At 48.9% G+C, this 15352-nt stretch overlaps 1 protein-coding gene across 5 annotated transcripts in view; it reads left to right on the top strand.

Moving 5' to 3' along the window:
• ankzf1 (ankyrin repeat and zinc finger peptidyl tRNA hydrolase 1) overlaps window positions 1–15352 on the top strand; it is a 59476-nt gene that overhangs the window by 37029 nt on the left and 7095 nt on the right. For all 5 annotated transcript variants that reach the window (XM_069936077.1, XM_069936076.1, XM_069936079.1 and 2 more), the window contains 4 exons: window positions 10–232; window positions 1110–1208; window positions 12361–12522; window positions 14016–14156. In XM_069936077.1, coding sequence (XP_069792178.1) covers window positions 10–232; window positions 1110–1208; window positions 12361–12522; window positions 14016–14156 — 625 coding nt within the window. The remainder of the gene's footprint in view (window positions 1–9; window positions 233–1109; window positions 1209–12360; window positions 12523–14015; window positions 14157–15352) is intronic.

Consider the following 15352-nt stretch of genomic DNA (forward strand, 5'->3'; position numbering starts at 1 on the left):
GGTTTGCAGGATATTGAAGATTTGTTGCTGAGTTGGTCAGACTTCCTCGAGGAAGCCCGTGCCATCTTCCTCCGAGCTCCCAGCTACAATAGAGGCATCTTCTTCAGTAGCAGAGTGCCCGTCCTGAAGCGTGGGGACAACCGGCTGAACAGCATTCCCTTCACCACCAGAAGGGCCACATTCACGGAAGTGAAAAGGGTGCACGCAGCTCTCTCCACTGTGGACATCTACCGTGAGTCTGGTCGCATTGCGGGGGGTTCTACCAGTGGGTGTAACTGGGGGTGTGGGCTCTACATGGGTGTAACTGGGGGTGTGGGCTCTACAGTGGGTGTAACTGGGGGTGTGGGCTCTACAGTAGGTGTAACTGGAGGTGTGGGCTCTACAGTGGGTGTAACTGGGGGTGGGATCTACAGTGGGTGTAACTGGAGGTGTGGGTCCTACAGTGGGTGTAACTGGGGATGTGGGCTCTACAGTGGGTGTAACGGGGTGTGGGCTCTACATTGGGTGTAACTGGGGGTATAGGGTTAATAGTGGGTGTAATGGGGGGTGTGGGCTCTACAGTGGGTGTAACTGGGGGTGTGGGCTCTGGGTGCAACTGGGGGTGTGGGGTCTACAGTGGGTGTAACTGTGAGTATGGGATCTGCAGTGGGTGTAACTGGGGGTGTGGGGTCTACAGTGGGTGTAACTGGGAGTGTGGGGTCTACAGTGGGTGTAACTGGGAGTATAGGCTCTACAGTGGGTGTAACTGGGGGTGTGGGGTCTACAGTGGGTGTAACTGGGGTGGGATCTACAGTGGGTGTAACTGGGGGTGTTGGCTCTACAGTGTTACGGGGTGTGGGCTCTACAGTGGGTGTAACGGGGTGTGGGGTCTCCAGTGGGTGTAACTGGAGAGCTGTGATCTACAGTGGATGTATCTTTGGGGTGTGGTATCTGCATTGGAATGTGGATCACCTTGCACTCAATGAACTGTGTTGAATTGCCCATGTTGCAAAGCTCTCATCTCTCTGTGACCTTCTCAATGAATCCGTTCGTGTCCCTGTGGGGCAGTTCAAGGCTGGGAATGTCTCTGCAGTGAGCCCCTGATTTATTGTTGTGGCCTTTCCTTGCAGCACGGGATACAGATGTCACAACGATCCTCAGCCCCCAGCGGAGTCCATGGAAAATGAAGGCGAAAGCTGTCAAGGACCTCCAGGTTTCGATTGGAGACGGTGAGATGTGTCTCCCACAGGGGAGCAGGAGAAATCCATCTTGTCAAACCATAAGGCCAGGACTTGTTTCAGTGGAACTGTTGGGGGTTGGATGGTAACCTGGCAGGGAGAGGGTGTCGCTGTTTCCAGTGCAAGGTCTGTGGCAGCGAGATGTCAGAGAGTCTGTATGCTCAGCGAGGCAGTTTTGTCAAGGAGGGATGCATTTCAGGACTCAGCCTTGTCAGGGAATTGGGCACCAACAGTGTGGCTTGCTGAATGTTGCAGTAGGAGTGCCATGCAGGTAGAAGTGGTGGTCAGTCAGACCTTTGGACTGTTGTCATTGAGTGAATGGGATTGTAGATTGGCTGGTAAAACATGAAAGTCTGCAGACACCATGTTTGAAGTAACAACACAAAGCTGGAGAAACTCAACAGGTCAGTGTCCTTTATACAGCAACAATAAAGATACAGAACAAACATTTCGGGCCTAAGCCCTTTATCGAGCAAAATGTAAGCAGGTGCCAGAACAAGATTGGGGGGTGGAAGGAGCACAGTCCCACAGGCAGGGGGGGTAATAGGTGGATAAGGGAGGGGGGGCACAGCATCAAACAGAGGGAGGGGAGATGGATCGGTGAATGGAGAGGGAAGGGGGAGGAAAGGAGACAGAGGGATGGGGAAGGGAGGGAGAATGGGGAGTGGGCCGGCAGGAACCGGAGACGTCCGGATGGAGAGCACCCAGATTGAAAATCATGTGTTGCTCCTCCAATTTACGGGTGCCCTTGGTTTGGTCGTGTACAAGGCCATGTGGATTGTAGATTGGTCAGCCTGCCAGTGGGTAAAATGCCAGAGGCAATGATAAATGTGGGGCACTTGGGAGGGCTGACAGGATTGGGCAAGTTCAACATGGATCACATCTGCTGGGATTTCTTTATCATGCAACTACCTATCCAGGAACCAGTGGAGGTTTTGTACTTAGATTATCACAAGGTTTTTGGTCACATCGCACACATAAGTGTGCAAAATGGAAGCTGGTGGAATTGGGGTACAATTGGGATGTGGAGGAGGAACTGGTCGGGCCCCAGGAAACAGTGGGAATTCTGAGTAATTTGACAAGCAGTAGCTATTGATTGGTGAAGTTTGGGCCCTGGGACCCCAACTGTTCACATCAGGCACAGAGACGGGGTTAAGCATCAATCACAGTTGGATGGGAGGGGAAGCCTGAGGCAGGTGCATCCATTGGGTGAGTGGGCAGAAACATGGCAGAGGCAGTGCAGTGCATGTAAATGTGAGGTGATCCTCTCTGGCATTGACAGAAATTGGAGCAAGAAGCTGATTAGAGGAGGGACTGTGTAGTGGAGTGGTCATTGAGGGGGCAAAGAAACTTTGGCAGAACAGGCTTCAGGCAGAAGTTGAAGTAAGAAAGGGCCCCCTTTTCAAGGAACAAAACGAACTCAGCAGGTCAGCTCAAGTAAGGGCAGGAGATCAGGTCTCTGGCATGGAGTCTGGACCTGTGGCTAAGAAAGGAAGGGAGGAGAAGAGGTGAGCTGTAGTGATGGGGCATTCCATAGTGAAGGTGACAAATAAGAAGTTCTGTGGAAGAGAATGAAGATACTGGATAATCCCTGGTCCAGGATCTGAGATATCTCAGATCGTGTTCATGGTGTTCTCAAAAAGGAGGGCAAGCAGCCAAATGTTGAGGCAGGGATCAATGACATGGGTAAGAATGGTGAGGAGGTTCTGCAAGGAGAGTTCAGGGAGTTAGGCGCTAGGTTGAAGGACAGGACCTCCAGGGTAGTGATCTCAGATTGCCACGTGCTGGTGAGGTTAGAACTAGGAGGGTAATGGAGCTTAACCTGGCTGAAGACCTGGTACAGGAGGGAGGGCTTCAGGTTTCTGGATCATTGGGCTCTTCCAGGGAAGGTGAGACCTGTTATGGTGGGATGGTTTGATTTAAACTGGAGGGGGACTAATGTACTTGCTGCTCTGGGGGGGGGTTTAGACTAGATTTGCAGGGAGGGGTGGACTGGAGTGTCAGAGCAGATAGAGGAGTGGAGGAGGAAAAAAAATGATGTGAAAATTACATGCACCGTTAGAGTCAACGGGTTAACATAGTGGAAATGTTCTCGAACAAGGAGTATTGTAAGAAAGGCAGACAAATTATGACATTGTGGCCATTAGTGAAACTTGGTTGCAGAAGGGGAAGGACTGGCAGCTCAATGTTCTGGGATTCTGTTGCTTCAGACATGATAGAACGGGGAGGGTGGTGGGGTGGGGGGCATTGCTCGTCAGGGAAAATATGACAGCTGTGCTCTGGCAGGACAGACCAGAGGACTCATCTACTGGGGCTATATGGGTGGAGCTGAGTGAGGAATGGGAAAGGTATGACCACACTCATGGGGTTGTATTATAGATCGCCCAATGGTCAGCGGGAATTGGAGAAGTAAATCTGTGGAGTGATTGCAGACAGCTGCAGGAAACATAAGGTTGTGATAGTCAGGGATTTTAACTTACCCCATATTGACTGGGTTTCCCATCCTGTAAAAGAGTTGGATGGCTTGGATTTGGTCAAATGTGTTCAGGAAAGTTTTCTAAATCAATATATAGAGGCACATATGAGAGAGGGTTCAATACTGGATCTCGTATTAAGGAACGAGACTGGATAGGTGTAATGCCATTAGTTTCAAGTTAATTGGAGAAGGATAGGTCTGGGCCTCGGGTTGAGATTCTAAATTGGAGAAAGGCCAAGTATGAGGAAAGGAGAAAGGATCTAGAATGCGTGGATTGGGATAAGTTGTTTTCGGGCAAGGACGTGCGAGGTAAGTGGAGGACCTTCAAAGGTGAAATTTTGAGAGTACAGGGTTTGTATGTTCCTGTCAGGATTAAAGGCAAGGTTCACAGGTAGAGGGAACCTTGGTATCGAGGGATGTTGTGGATCTGGTTCGGAAGAAGAGAGAGGTGTAGAACAGGCACAGGCAACATGGAGAAAATAAGGTACTTGAGGAGTATTAAAAATGCAAGAAAACCTTCAAGAAAGAAATCAGGAAGATTAAAAGAAGACATGAGGTTGCTTTGACAGAAGGAAAATCCTAAGAGTTTCTAGTTTGGCAGGAGGCTGGGAATCAGATCATGAATGCAAAAGGTAGTAGGACAAAAGCAGGATGCTATGGGTCCTGTGTTGAGGCAAGACAGGAAGGGGGTAAATGCAACCAGTCAGAAAGGTTAAAATGTGTCTATTTCAATGCTAGGAGTATAAGCAATAAAGGCGATGAACTTAGAGCTTGGATCGGTGTATGGAACTACGATGTTGTGGCCATTACTAAAACCTGACTGGAGGAAGGACAGTATTGGATGATGCAGATACCAGGGTATAGATTTTTTTTTAATTGGAGGGGAGGAAGGAGGGGTGGAATGGCATTGTTGCTTAAGGTTAGTATCACAGCTATACAGAAGGAGGACGCTGAGGAAGGTGAGTCCACTGAGTCGGTGTGGGTGGAAATCAGAAATAGGAAGGGACCAATCACTGAGCTGGGAGTCATCTATAGGCCCCCAAATAGCCTCCTAGACACTGAGGAGCAGATAAGCAGGCAGATTTTAGAATGGAGCTGGAAATACAAGGTTGTAGTCATGGGAGATTTGAACTTCTCTAATATTGACTGGGACCTCCTGACTACAAAAGGGATAGATGGGGCTGAATTGGTTAGGTGTGTTCAAGAAGGATTTTTGACACAGTATGTGGACAGGCCGACGAGAGGAGAGGCCGCACTGGATCTGGTGCTGGGTCATGAACCAGGTCAAGTGGTCGACCTCTCGGTGGGGGAGTATAGTTATAGAAAAAGATGAACTCAACCTAAATAGGAGAGTGATTAACTGGGGAAGGGCTAATTATGAAAGGATTAGGCAGGAACTGGGGAATATGAATTGAAAAGTGATGTTCAAGGGGGAGAGCACAGAAGTAATGTGGAGGAAGTTATGGGACCAACTGAGCTGGGTCCAGGACAGGGAATAAATGGTAGAAAAAGGGAACAGTGGATGATGAAACAGGTGAGGCGACTTGTAGAGAGGAAGAAGTAAGCCTACATTAGATATAGGAAGCAGGGAACAGATGGGGCTCATGGGAAATGTATAGAAGCCAAGAAGGAGCTGAAGAAGGAAATTAGGAGAGCTCGAAGGGGGCACGAAAAGGCCTTGGCAGGTAGGGTTAAGGAAAAACCCAAGGCATTCTATTGGTATGTTTAAAAACAAATAGAAAGGTGACAAAAGTGAAGGTAGGGCCACTAAAAGATAAGAGGCAACATGTGCCTAGAAGCGGAGGAGGTAGGGGTGGAGGAGGAGGTAGGGGTGGAGGAGGAGGTAGGGGTGGAGGAGGAGGTAGGGGTGGAGGAGGAGGTAGGGGTGGAGGAGGAGGTAGGGGTGGAGGAGGAGGTAGGGGTGGAGGAGGAGGTAGGGGTGGAGGAGGAGGTAGGGGTGGAGGAGGAGGTAGGGGTGGAGGAGGAGGTAGGGGTGGAGGAGGAGGTAGGGGTGGAGGAGGAGGTAGGGGTGGAGGAGGAGGTAGGGGTGGAGGAGGAGGTAGGGGTGGAGGAGGAGGTAGGGGTGGTCCTGAATGAATACTCTGCATCAGTATTTAAAAGAAAAAAGGACCTTGAACAGGATAATGTGGTGATTTTGGAAGAGGAAGGTGTTAATCTTCTAAATAACATCAAGATTGATAAATCCCCGGGGCCGGATGAGAGATACCCTAGGTTGCTGTGGGAGGTAAAAGAAGAAATTGCGGGAGCATTAACTATGGTCTTTGAATCCTCTACGTGGAGGTGCCAGAGGATTGGAAAATGGCAAATGCAGTCCCTTTGTTTAATAAAGGTAATAAGGAGAATCCTGGAAATATAGACCAGTGAGCCTTACATCAGTGGGGAGTAAACTGTTGGGGAGGATTCTTCAGGATAGGATCTATGAGCATTTGGAGAAGTCCAGTCGACTCAAGGACAGTCAGCAGGGCTTTGTGAAGGGAAGGTCAAGCCTAATTGAGTTCTTTGAGGAAGTGATGAAAGAAATTGATGAGGGTCGGGCGGTAGATGTGGTCTATATGGATTTCAGTAAGGTGTTTGATCAGGTCCCCCATGAGAGACCCATCTGGAAGGTCAAGAGGCATAGGATCAGTGGGACCTTGGGTGTCTGGAAATTGGCTTGCAGGAAGAAGACAGAGTAGTGGTGGAAGGGAGGTTCTCTGCATGGAGGGCAGTGACTAGTGGAGAGCCACAGGGATCAGATCTCGGTCCCCTGCTCTTCATGATATTTATAAATGATCTGGATGACAATACAGAAGGTTGGGTGAGCAAGTTTTCAGATTTCACGAAGATTGGAGGAATTGTAGATGGAGCTGAAGGTTGTCAGAGGTTGCATGTGGATGTAGACAGGATGCAGTGTTGGGCAGAAAAATGTAAAATGGAGTTCAATCTGGACAAGTGTGAGGTGATACATTTTGTAAGGACTAACCAGGAAGCTGAGTACAGGATTAAGGGTCAGTTAATTAAGAGCGTGGATAAATAGAGGGATCTTGGGGTTCATGTCCATACATCCCTCTTGGTAGCCTATGGGATTCTGGGCTTCATTAATAGGGGAATTGTGTATAAGAGTAGAGAAGTCATGTGGTTGCAGCTTTATAAGTCTCTGGTGAGACCACATTTCATTCTAGGAAGGATGTGGAGGCTATGGAAAGGGGGCAGAGGAGATTTACCAAGATGTTGCCTGGATTTGAGGGCATGTCTTATGAGGCAAGGTTGGCAAAGCTGGGACTTTTCTCTTTGGAATGTAGAAGGATGAGAGGGGACTTGATCAAGGTCTACAAGATTATGAGAGGCATAGATAGGGTGGACGGCCAATACCTGTTTCCTAGGGTGGGAATAACAACCAGTAGAGGAGGGAAGTATAGGAAAGACATCAGGGGTAAGCTTTTACACGGAGAGTTGTGGGGGCCTGGAATGCCTTGCCAGGAGTGGTGGTGGAGGAGGAAACATTAGGGGCATTTAAAAGACTATTAGATAGGCACATGGACAAAAGGAGAGGGTTATAGGGTAGGGGAGGGGGGTTAAATGGTTCAGCACAAAATGAAGGGTCGAAGGGCCTGTACAGTGCTGTAATGTTTAATGTATAAAGGTATATTAAGAGCAAAAGCATAGTAAGGGACAAAAATGAAAACCTTGAAGATCAGTGCGGTCAGTTTTGTAGGGAGCTAAAGGAGATGGGGAGATCTTAAATGTTTTTATTCATCAGTGTTCACTCAGTAAAGGGGCACAGAGTCGTGGGAAGGAAGGAAAACAAACAGTGAGGTCACGGAACTACACAGATTAAAGAGGAGGAAGGGCTTGCTGTCTTAAAGCAAATAAGGGTAGATAAATCCTCAGGGCCTGACAGGATATTCCCTTGGACCTTGAGAGAGGCTGGTGTAGAAATTGCAGGGGCTCTGGAAGAAATATTTAAAATGTCCTTAGCCATGGTGTGGTGCTAGAGGATTGGAGGGGAGCTCACCATGTGGTTGTTTAAAAAAGGCTCCAAAAGTAACCCTGGAAATTATAGGCTGGTGAGCCTGACATCAGTAGCAGGTAAATTATCGGAACGAGTTTTAAGAGAACGGATATACAATTATTTGGACAACCAGAAACTGATTAGGGACAGTCAACGTGAGTTTGTGAGTGGAAGGTCGTGTTTAACTAATCTTAGAGATTTTTGAGGAGGTTACTAGGAAAGTAGATTAAAGAAAGGCTGTGGATGTTGACCACATGGACTTTAGTAAGGCCTTTGACAAGGTCCCACATGATACGATAGTCAGGAATGTTCAGATGCTGGGTATTCATGGTGAAGTAGTGACCTGGATTCAATGATGGCTGGATGGGAGAAGCCAGAGAGTAGTGGTGGATGATGGTTCTCAGACTGGAGGCCTGTGACCAGTCTGAGAAACATCATCCACCACTACTCTCTGGCTTCTCCCATCGGTGCTGGGACCATTGTTGTTTGTTGTCTATATCAATGATCTGATTGATAATGTGGTGAATTAGATCAGCAAGTTTGCAGATGACACCAAGATTGGAGGTGTTTTGGACAGTGAGGAAGGTTTTCAAAACTTGCAGAGGGACCTGGACCAGCTGGAAAAATAGGCTGAAAAATGGCAGATGGAATTTAATGCAGACAAGTGTGAGGTGTTGCATTTTGGAAGGACAAACCAAGAAAGGATATACACGGTAAATGGACGGACACTGAGGAGTGTGGTAGAACTGAGAGACCTGGAAATACAGGTACATAATTCCCTGAAAGTGGTGTCGCAGGTGGACAGGGTCGTAGAGAGAGATTTTGGCATCTTGGCCTTCATAAGTATTTAGTACAGGAGTTGGGATGTTATGGTGAAGTTGTATAAGACATTGGTGAAGCCAAATTTGGAGTATTGTATGCAGTTTTGGTCACCAAACTACAAGAAGGATATCAATAAGATAGAAAGAGTGCAGAGAAGATTTACTAGGATGTTGCCTGGACTTCAGGAACTGAGACACAGGGAAAGGTTAAACAAGTTAGGACTTTATTCCCTGGAGCGTAGAAGAATGAGGGGAGATTTGATCAAGGTTTTTAAAATTATGAGGGGGTCAGACAGAGTAAATGTAGGTCGGGTTTTTACACTGAAGGTAGGTGAGATACAAACCAGAGGACATGGGTTAAGGGTGAAAGGGGAAAGTTGAGGGGGAACTTCTTCACAGAGAGTGGTGGGGGTGTGGAATGAGCTGCCAGCTAAAGTGGTAAATGTGGGCTCATTTTTAACATTAGAGAAGAATTTGGACAGGTATGTGGATGGGAGAGGGATAGGGGACTATTGACTGGGTACTGGTCAGTAGGACTAAGCAGAAAAGTGGTTTGGCACAGACTGGAGTGGCTGAAGGGCCTGTTTCTGTGCCATAGTGTGAATGGTGAGAGATTGGGAGTGGGAGGTACCATGAGACCTGAGAGTGTAGGTGGGTGCACAGGTGAATGGAGAATGAGGGGGCTGAGCCCAGGAGCAGGGATGTCTTACGAGTCCACACCTTGGGTATGGTGTCTGATGTTGTCTCCTCACCTGGTCCTCAGCACGAGCTGTTGTGAGGGAGATCGTGGAGGCTTTGAGTTCTTGGTCTTTGGAAATACAGAAGGAGGAGGTTTATGACAGACCATGAAATGCAGATTCGGCCACAACGAGAAAGTGTGTCCATTCTGCTCACCACTCTTTTGGCTGAGAAGGACCCTGAGAGTTAATTTGAGCCTTTAACCATAGAACATCACAATCTCCAGCACAATCCAGGCCCTTCAGCCCATAGTGTTGATCCAACCCAATAACCTACTCCAACAGCCTTTAGTTTCCCCACTGCAGAACTCTCCATTTTTCTCAGTTCCATGAACCTGTCTAATTGTCTCTTAAATGATTCCATTGTCCAAGCCTTCACCGTTGCCGGCAGCGCGTTCCATGCACCCACCCCTCTCTGTGTGAAAACTTACCCCTTGCATCCCCCCCTGTACTTACTCCCAAGCCCCTTAAAACTATCCCCCTTGTGTTAGCCATGTCAGGCCTGGGGAAAAGGCCTCTGGCCATCCACACGATCAGTGCCTCCCATCATCTTGTTCACCTATATCAGGTCTCCCCACATCCTCCATTGCTCCAAGTCTCTCCAATGTCTCTCATCATCTTATTCACCTCTATTAGGTCTCCCTTTGTCCTGCATTGCTCCCAGAAGAAAAGGCCAAGTTCACTCAACCTCTCCTCATAAAGCATGTTCTCCTCCTCACCCTATGAACATCCTTCCTGTAGTAATTCAACCAGAACTGAACACAATATTCCAAGTGGGGTCTAACTCAGATCTCATATAGCAGCAACATCAAGAACCTTAAGGCTCTTGAGCTCGATGCCACAGTTAATGAAGGTCAACACACCATACACCATCAACCTGTGCAGCAGCTTTGAGTGCCCTGTGGATATGGACCCCAAGATCTTTCAGTCTGTCCACACTGCTCAGAGTTCTCCCACTAACATTGGATTCTGCCTTCAAATGGGACCTCCTGACATGAACCACTTCACACCTTTCTTAGTTAAACTCCATCTGCCGCTTCTCAGCCCAGCTCTTCATCCTATCAATGTCCCTCTGTAACTCCTGCCAACCCTCCAGGATATCCACAAACATTTGTGTCATCTGCAGACTTGCGAACCCACCCTTCCACTTCCTCATCCAAGTTATTCACAAACATCACAAGCAGGAGGGATCCCAGAACAGATCCCTGCGGACCACCACTGGTCACCAACCTCCATGCAGAATACGAAGCATCTACACCAATGGTTCTTTTCACTCACATCCCACTTTAAGTAATCCCTATGCCACTGGTGTTCTGTGATTAGTAAGGGATTGCTTAAGATGGCATGTGGGTGAAAAAAAAGTTTGAAAACCACTGTTTTAATCGTCCCTCATTGACTCGTCCTGTGCACGGTTTCAGAACTCCAAAGGAAATGGGCCAATGACAATTTTTCTCAAGGAAAATATTTCAGTAACAATTGAGTCAAGAACAGTGATTCTCAACCTTCCCTTTGCTACCACCCTAATCACCGGCATAGCGATTACTTAAAGTGGGATATGAGTGGGAAGAGAAAGGTTGAGAACTACCTACACCCATCCTCTCTGGACACCAATTCTGTATCCACACAGCAAGGCTTCCTTGGATTCCAAGCCTCCTTACTTCCTGAATGAGCCTTCCATCTTATCAAATGCCTCACTGAAACCCATATACACAACATCCGCTGCTCTACCCTCATCAATGTGAATTCGTCACAGGCTCGTAAGGCACGACCTTCCCCTGACGAAATCATCCTGACTACCCCTCATCAGATAATGCCTCTCTAAATGCTTGTAAATTCTGTCTCTCAGGATAGTCTCCAACAGCTTGCCAATCACTGAAGAAAGTCCCACAGGTCTATAATTTCCTGGGTGTCTCTACTCCCTTTCTGGAGCAGATGAACAACATTTACAACCCTCCAATCATCTGGTACTTCTCCTGTCCCCAGTGATGATGTAAAGATCATCACCGGTAGTTCAGCAACCTCCTCCCTCGGTTCCCACTGTAGCTGTGGGTAAATCTCGTCTGGTCCTGGTGACTGATTAAACTCCATGCGTTTTGAAAACTCCAACACATCTCTTTCTTGACATCAATGTGCTCCAGCACCTCAGTCCGCCTCAGGTCATCCTCACAATTGACCTTTTCTCTGATGAAGACTGAAGCAAAGGACCTTCATGAAGGACCTTCGCGACCTCCTCCGACTCCATGTCCACGTTTGCACTATCACCCCGGATAGGGCCCATCCTCACACGACTTGCCCTCTTGTTCTGCAGACTTGTAGAATGCCTTGGGGTTTTTCTCAATCCTGCTCGCCAAAGGAAACTTCACGGTTACCCTTTGTACCTGTCCCTGAGCCCGTTTTTGAGCTTTATCAAAGAGTGCCCACATGGAGGCTGGCCTTACAACTCTACCATGCTGCTTTTTAGCTAGTTGTCTGGATGGCGGCCTGTGGAAATGTATATATTACCAACCAGGGTCTACTGGTTGCCTATTTTTTTTTTAAAAAAACATTCCTATCCCTTATTAAAGCTTCTGAACCATAGAACATTACAGCACAGAACAGACCCTTCCAGTCTGTGCCGAACTTCTTTTCTGCCTGGTCCCACTGACCTGCACCCAGTCCATGTCCCTCTGTACCCCTCCCATGCATCGACCTGTCCAAATTCTTCAATGTTAAGATTGAGCCCACGTTCACCACTTCAACTGGCAGCTGTTCCACATCCCCACCCCTCTCTGTGTGAAGAAGTTCCCCCTCACGATCCCCCTAAATCCCCTCTGATTGAAGATTCTCTCTTAAAAGGTGACCATTTGGTCCATCACCACCAGCGCTGGTGAGGACTGATTGTTGTGAGTGCAGTGGTGGTGTACATTCTGGGTTAGAAGGGTGGAGAGGGAGCTCTGTGCACCATTGGTCCAGGGGTTTTTAGGGATATCCGACTCCTTTTTGGAAGGGGAGGGGGTGATGCTTGTCCCAGGGAGATGTTGGGTTGGGGACTCTTTCCCTTACTCAGGGGATAGGGTAGCAGCTGAGGACGTTGCGTGAGACTTTTACTATCCTGCAGAGTGCGAGGACATGGCTATTGATGTTGCTGAGTTACCAAGTTCCCTGGAAATGGTTGAAGAAGCTCTTGGAACGTTGGACCTCAGGGAATTCGAAGTGACACCAAAAAAGAAAAGAAGGAAAAAGAAGAAAGTTGCTGCAGAGAAAATGACGGTGCAACAAGGTAGAGTGAAGTATCCGTGTCAGATTCTTTCCCTGCCCAGGGGTAGTGAGGGATAGTGTTGAGGGAGTCTACTTTCTGTATAGCATTTTTTATTAGTGGTTAATTTATATAGCTTTCATTAGTGTTAATTCTCAAACACGCGGTGCAGAGTTACAGAGAGAGATCACAGTGGCACAGTTAGTGGAGTGGTCAGTGCCACGCCATTACAGCACCAGCGACAGCCCTTCGAATCCCATGCTGTCTGTAAGGAGTTGGTAAGTTCTCTCTGTGTCTGTGTGCGTTTTCCCCGGGGGCTCCGGTTTCCTCCCACCCTTCATAACATACCGGAGGTTGTAGATTAATTGGGCTCGTGGGCCGAAACGGCCTGTTACCATGCTGCATGTCTATATTAAAAATATCATTTGGGATGGAGGAGGTGGCATCATTTCACTTGGGGTGGGGGGGGGGGGGGGGAGGACCTCATTCAGGAATCTGGTAATGGCAGGAATAAAATGTGAAGGGAGAGGGTGAGTGATCTCACGCTCGTGAATCTCTTTCCAGGCGGGAGGGGTTGAAGATAGAAGATAGAAGTTTTTAAGATTATGAAAGGGATAGACTATTTCCGTTAAGAGGAGGAAAGATTAAAACAAGAGGACATGAGTTAAGAATTAAGGGGCAGAGGTTTAGAGGTAACATGAGGGGGAACTTCTTGACTCAGAGAGTGGTAGCCGTGTGGAATGAGCTTCCGGGAGAAATAGTGGCGGCGGAGTCGATTGTATTATTTAAGAAAAGGTTGGACAGGTCTATGGATGAGAAGAAGATGGAGGGTGATGGGCATTGTGCAGGGAGGTGGGACTAGAGAGGGGTGTTTGGTTCGGTGCGGACTAGAAGGGCCTAATGGCCTGTTTCCATGCTGTAATTGTTATGTTAAGAGACTGGCTGGGGTGGGTTGGGTCATTTAATGTGTTGGCTGCATTTCTAAGGCAATGGGAGAGGAGTTGAGAAATAGTCTGTATCCACTGACCACTCAGTACAATGACAATGTAGGGGCAGCAATTGAATGGGGTGGTCAGTGGGCAGGATTCCCAGGATGGGCTGGGAGAGACCTCTTTCCTCAGGTCAGTAGGAGGGTGAACCAAACTCCTAGACATCCAGGAAACTTTCTCCACTGGCAGCCCAGCACAGGGAGGGGGGTCTATCACCTGGAACAGACATAGTTCTTGCACCCTTCAGCCCTCCCTCTCCACCCAGTGATATCCCACCCTCTTCAGTCTCCTCTCCCAACAGTCTTCAGCACAGTATCCCAGGACAGTGCACGGAGAGGTTGACTCTGTGTCTGACCCACCTGTCCCTGTCCCGTGAGCATGTCACCAGGCGGGCAGAGACCAATCAGCCCATCTCTCCACGCTGACCTCTGCCCCCTACCCGAATCCCATTGGTCTACGTTAGATCCCTTGCCCTTCCTCCATGCCTGTTCGAACTGTCATGTCACTTGCTTTGTTTGGTATGTGCAGATCCTGATGTTGCTGAGACAGCACACAACACGATACTGGCTGCTGTAGATCCTGGGGCAGAGCCGGTGTTGACTGGAGGAAGGACGAAGGGAAAGAAACGGAGGATTCTTGCAGCGGTTCCAGCAGGCACATCTGAGCAAGGTAGGCCTGGTGAAACAGGCAACGTTCGGGTCAATTACTGTGGAGCATGCTCCACTCTGCCCCTTGGCATGGGAATTCAACGGTGGGCGAGGCTCGGTAAATGTGCTGAGGTATCCAAACAGCCCTCACATTTCCCATCCCCCCATCCCCGCCACAGTCCGACCCATTCACAATCTGCCACAGCAAGTAACAGCATCGAGGTGGGGTGAAAGCAAGCAATGAGAGAGGTGTGGCCATCCGTGTCAGCCACCCCAACGTGGACATCCGTGCAGGAGATCCTAAGGGCGGGGTCCTGAACCCAACCACCTTCAGCTGCTTCATCACTGACCTGCCATTCATCAATGAGAGAGGTGTGGCCACCAGCGTCAGCCACCCCAACCCTGGACATCCGTGCAGGAGATCCTAAAGGCAGGGTCCTGAACCCAACCACCTTCAGCTGCTTCATCACTGACCTGCCCTTCATCAATGAGAGAGGTGTGGCCACCAGCGTCAGCCACCCCAACCCTGGACATCCGTGCAGGAGATCCTAAGGGCAGGGTCCTGAACCCAACCACCTTCAGCTGCTTCATCACTGACCTGCCGTTCATCAATGAGAGAGGTGTGGCCACCAGCGTCAGCCACCCCAACCCTGGACATCTGTGCAGGAGATCCTAAGGGCAGGGTCCTGAACCCAACCACCTTCAGCTGCTTCATCACTGACCTGCCGTTCATCAATGAGAGAGGTGTGGCCACCAGCGTCAGCCACCCCAACCCTGGACATCTGTGCAGGAGATCCCAAGGGCAGGGTCCTGAACCCAACCACCTTCAGCTGCTTCATCACTGACCTGCCGTTCATCAGGAGGTCGGGGTGGGGACCGACACTGATAATTGCACAATGTTCCATCCTGCCCACACCTCCTCATCCAATGAAACTGCCCATGTCTTGACACAGAAGGGAAGTCAAGCAGCTTTTACAGTGGTGCACAGTGAAATTGCTCATTCCACCGCTCGAACTACCCTGCCCCAGTACAGCGTGGAGCTCCCATCTCCTCAGAGAGGCTGTAGATTTCATGGTACGAAGAACATTACAGCACAGTAATGGGCAGGATACCGTAGTGTAGGATTCGAATCCCACGCTGTCTGTAAGGATTTTTCCCGAGGGCTCCGGTTTCCTCCCACCATTTGAAATGTACCGGGGGTTGTAAGTTAATTGGGGG

The sequence above is a fragment of the Narcine bancroftii genome, chromosome 4, assembly GCF_036971445.1.
Source record: "Narcine bancroftii isolate sNarBan1 chromosome 4, sNarBan1.hap1, whole genome shotgun sequence".
Lineage (NCBI taxonomy): Eukaryota > Metazoa > Chordata > Chondrichthyes > Torpediniformes > Narcinidae > Narcine > Narcine bancroftii.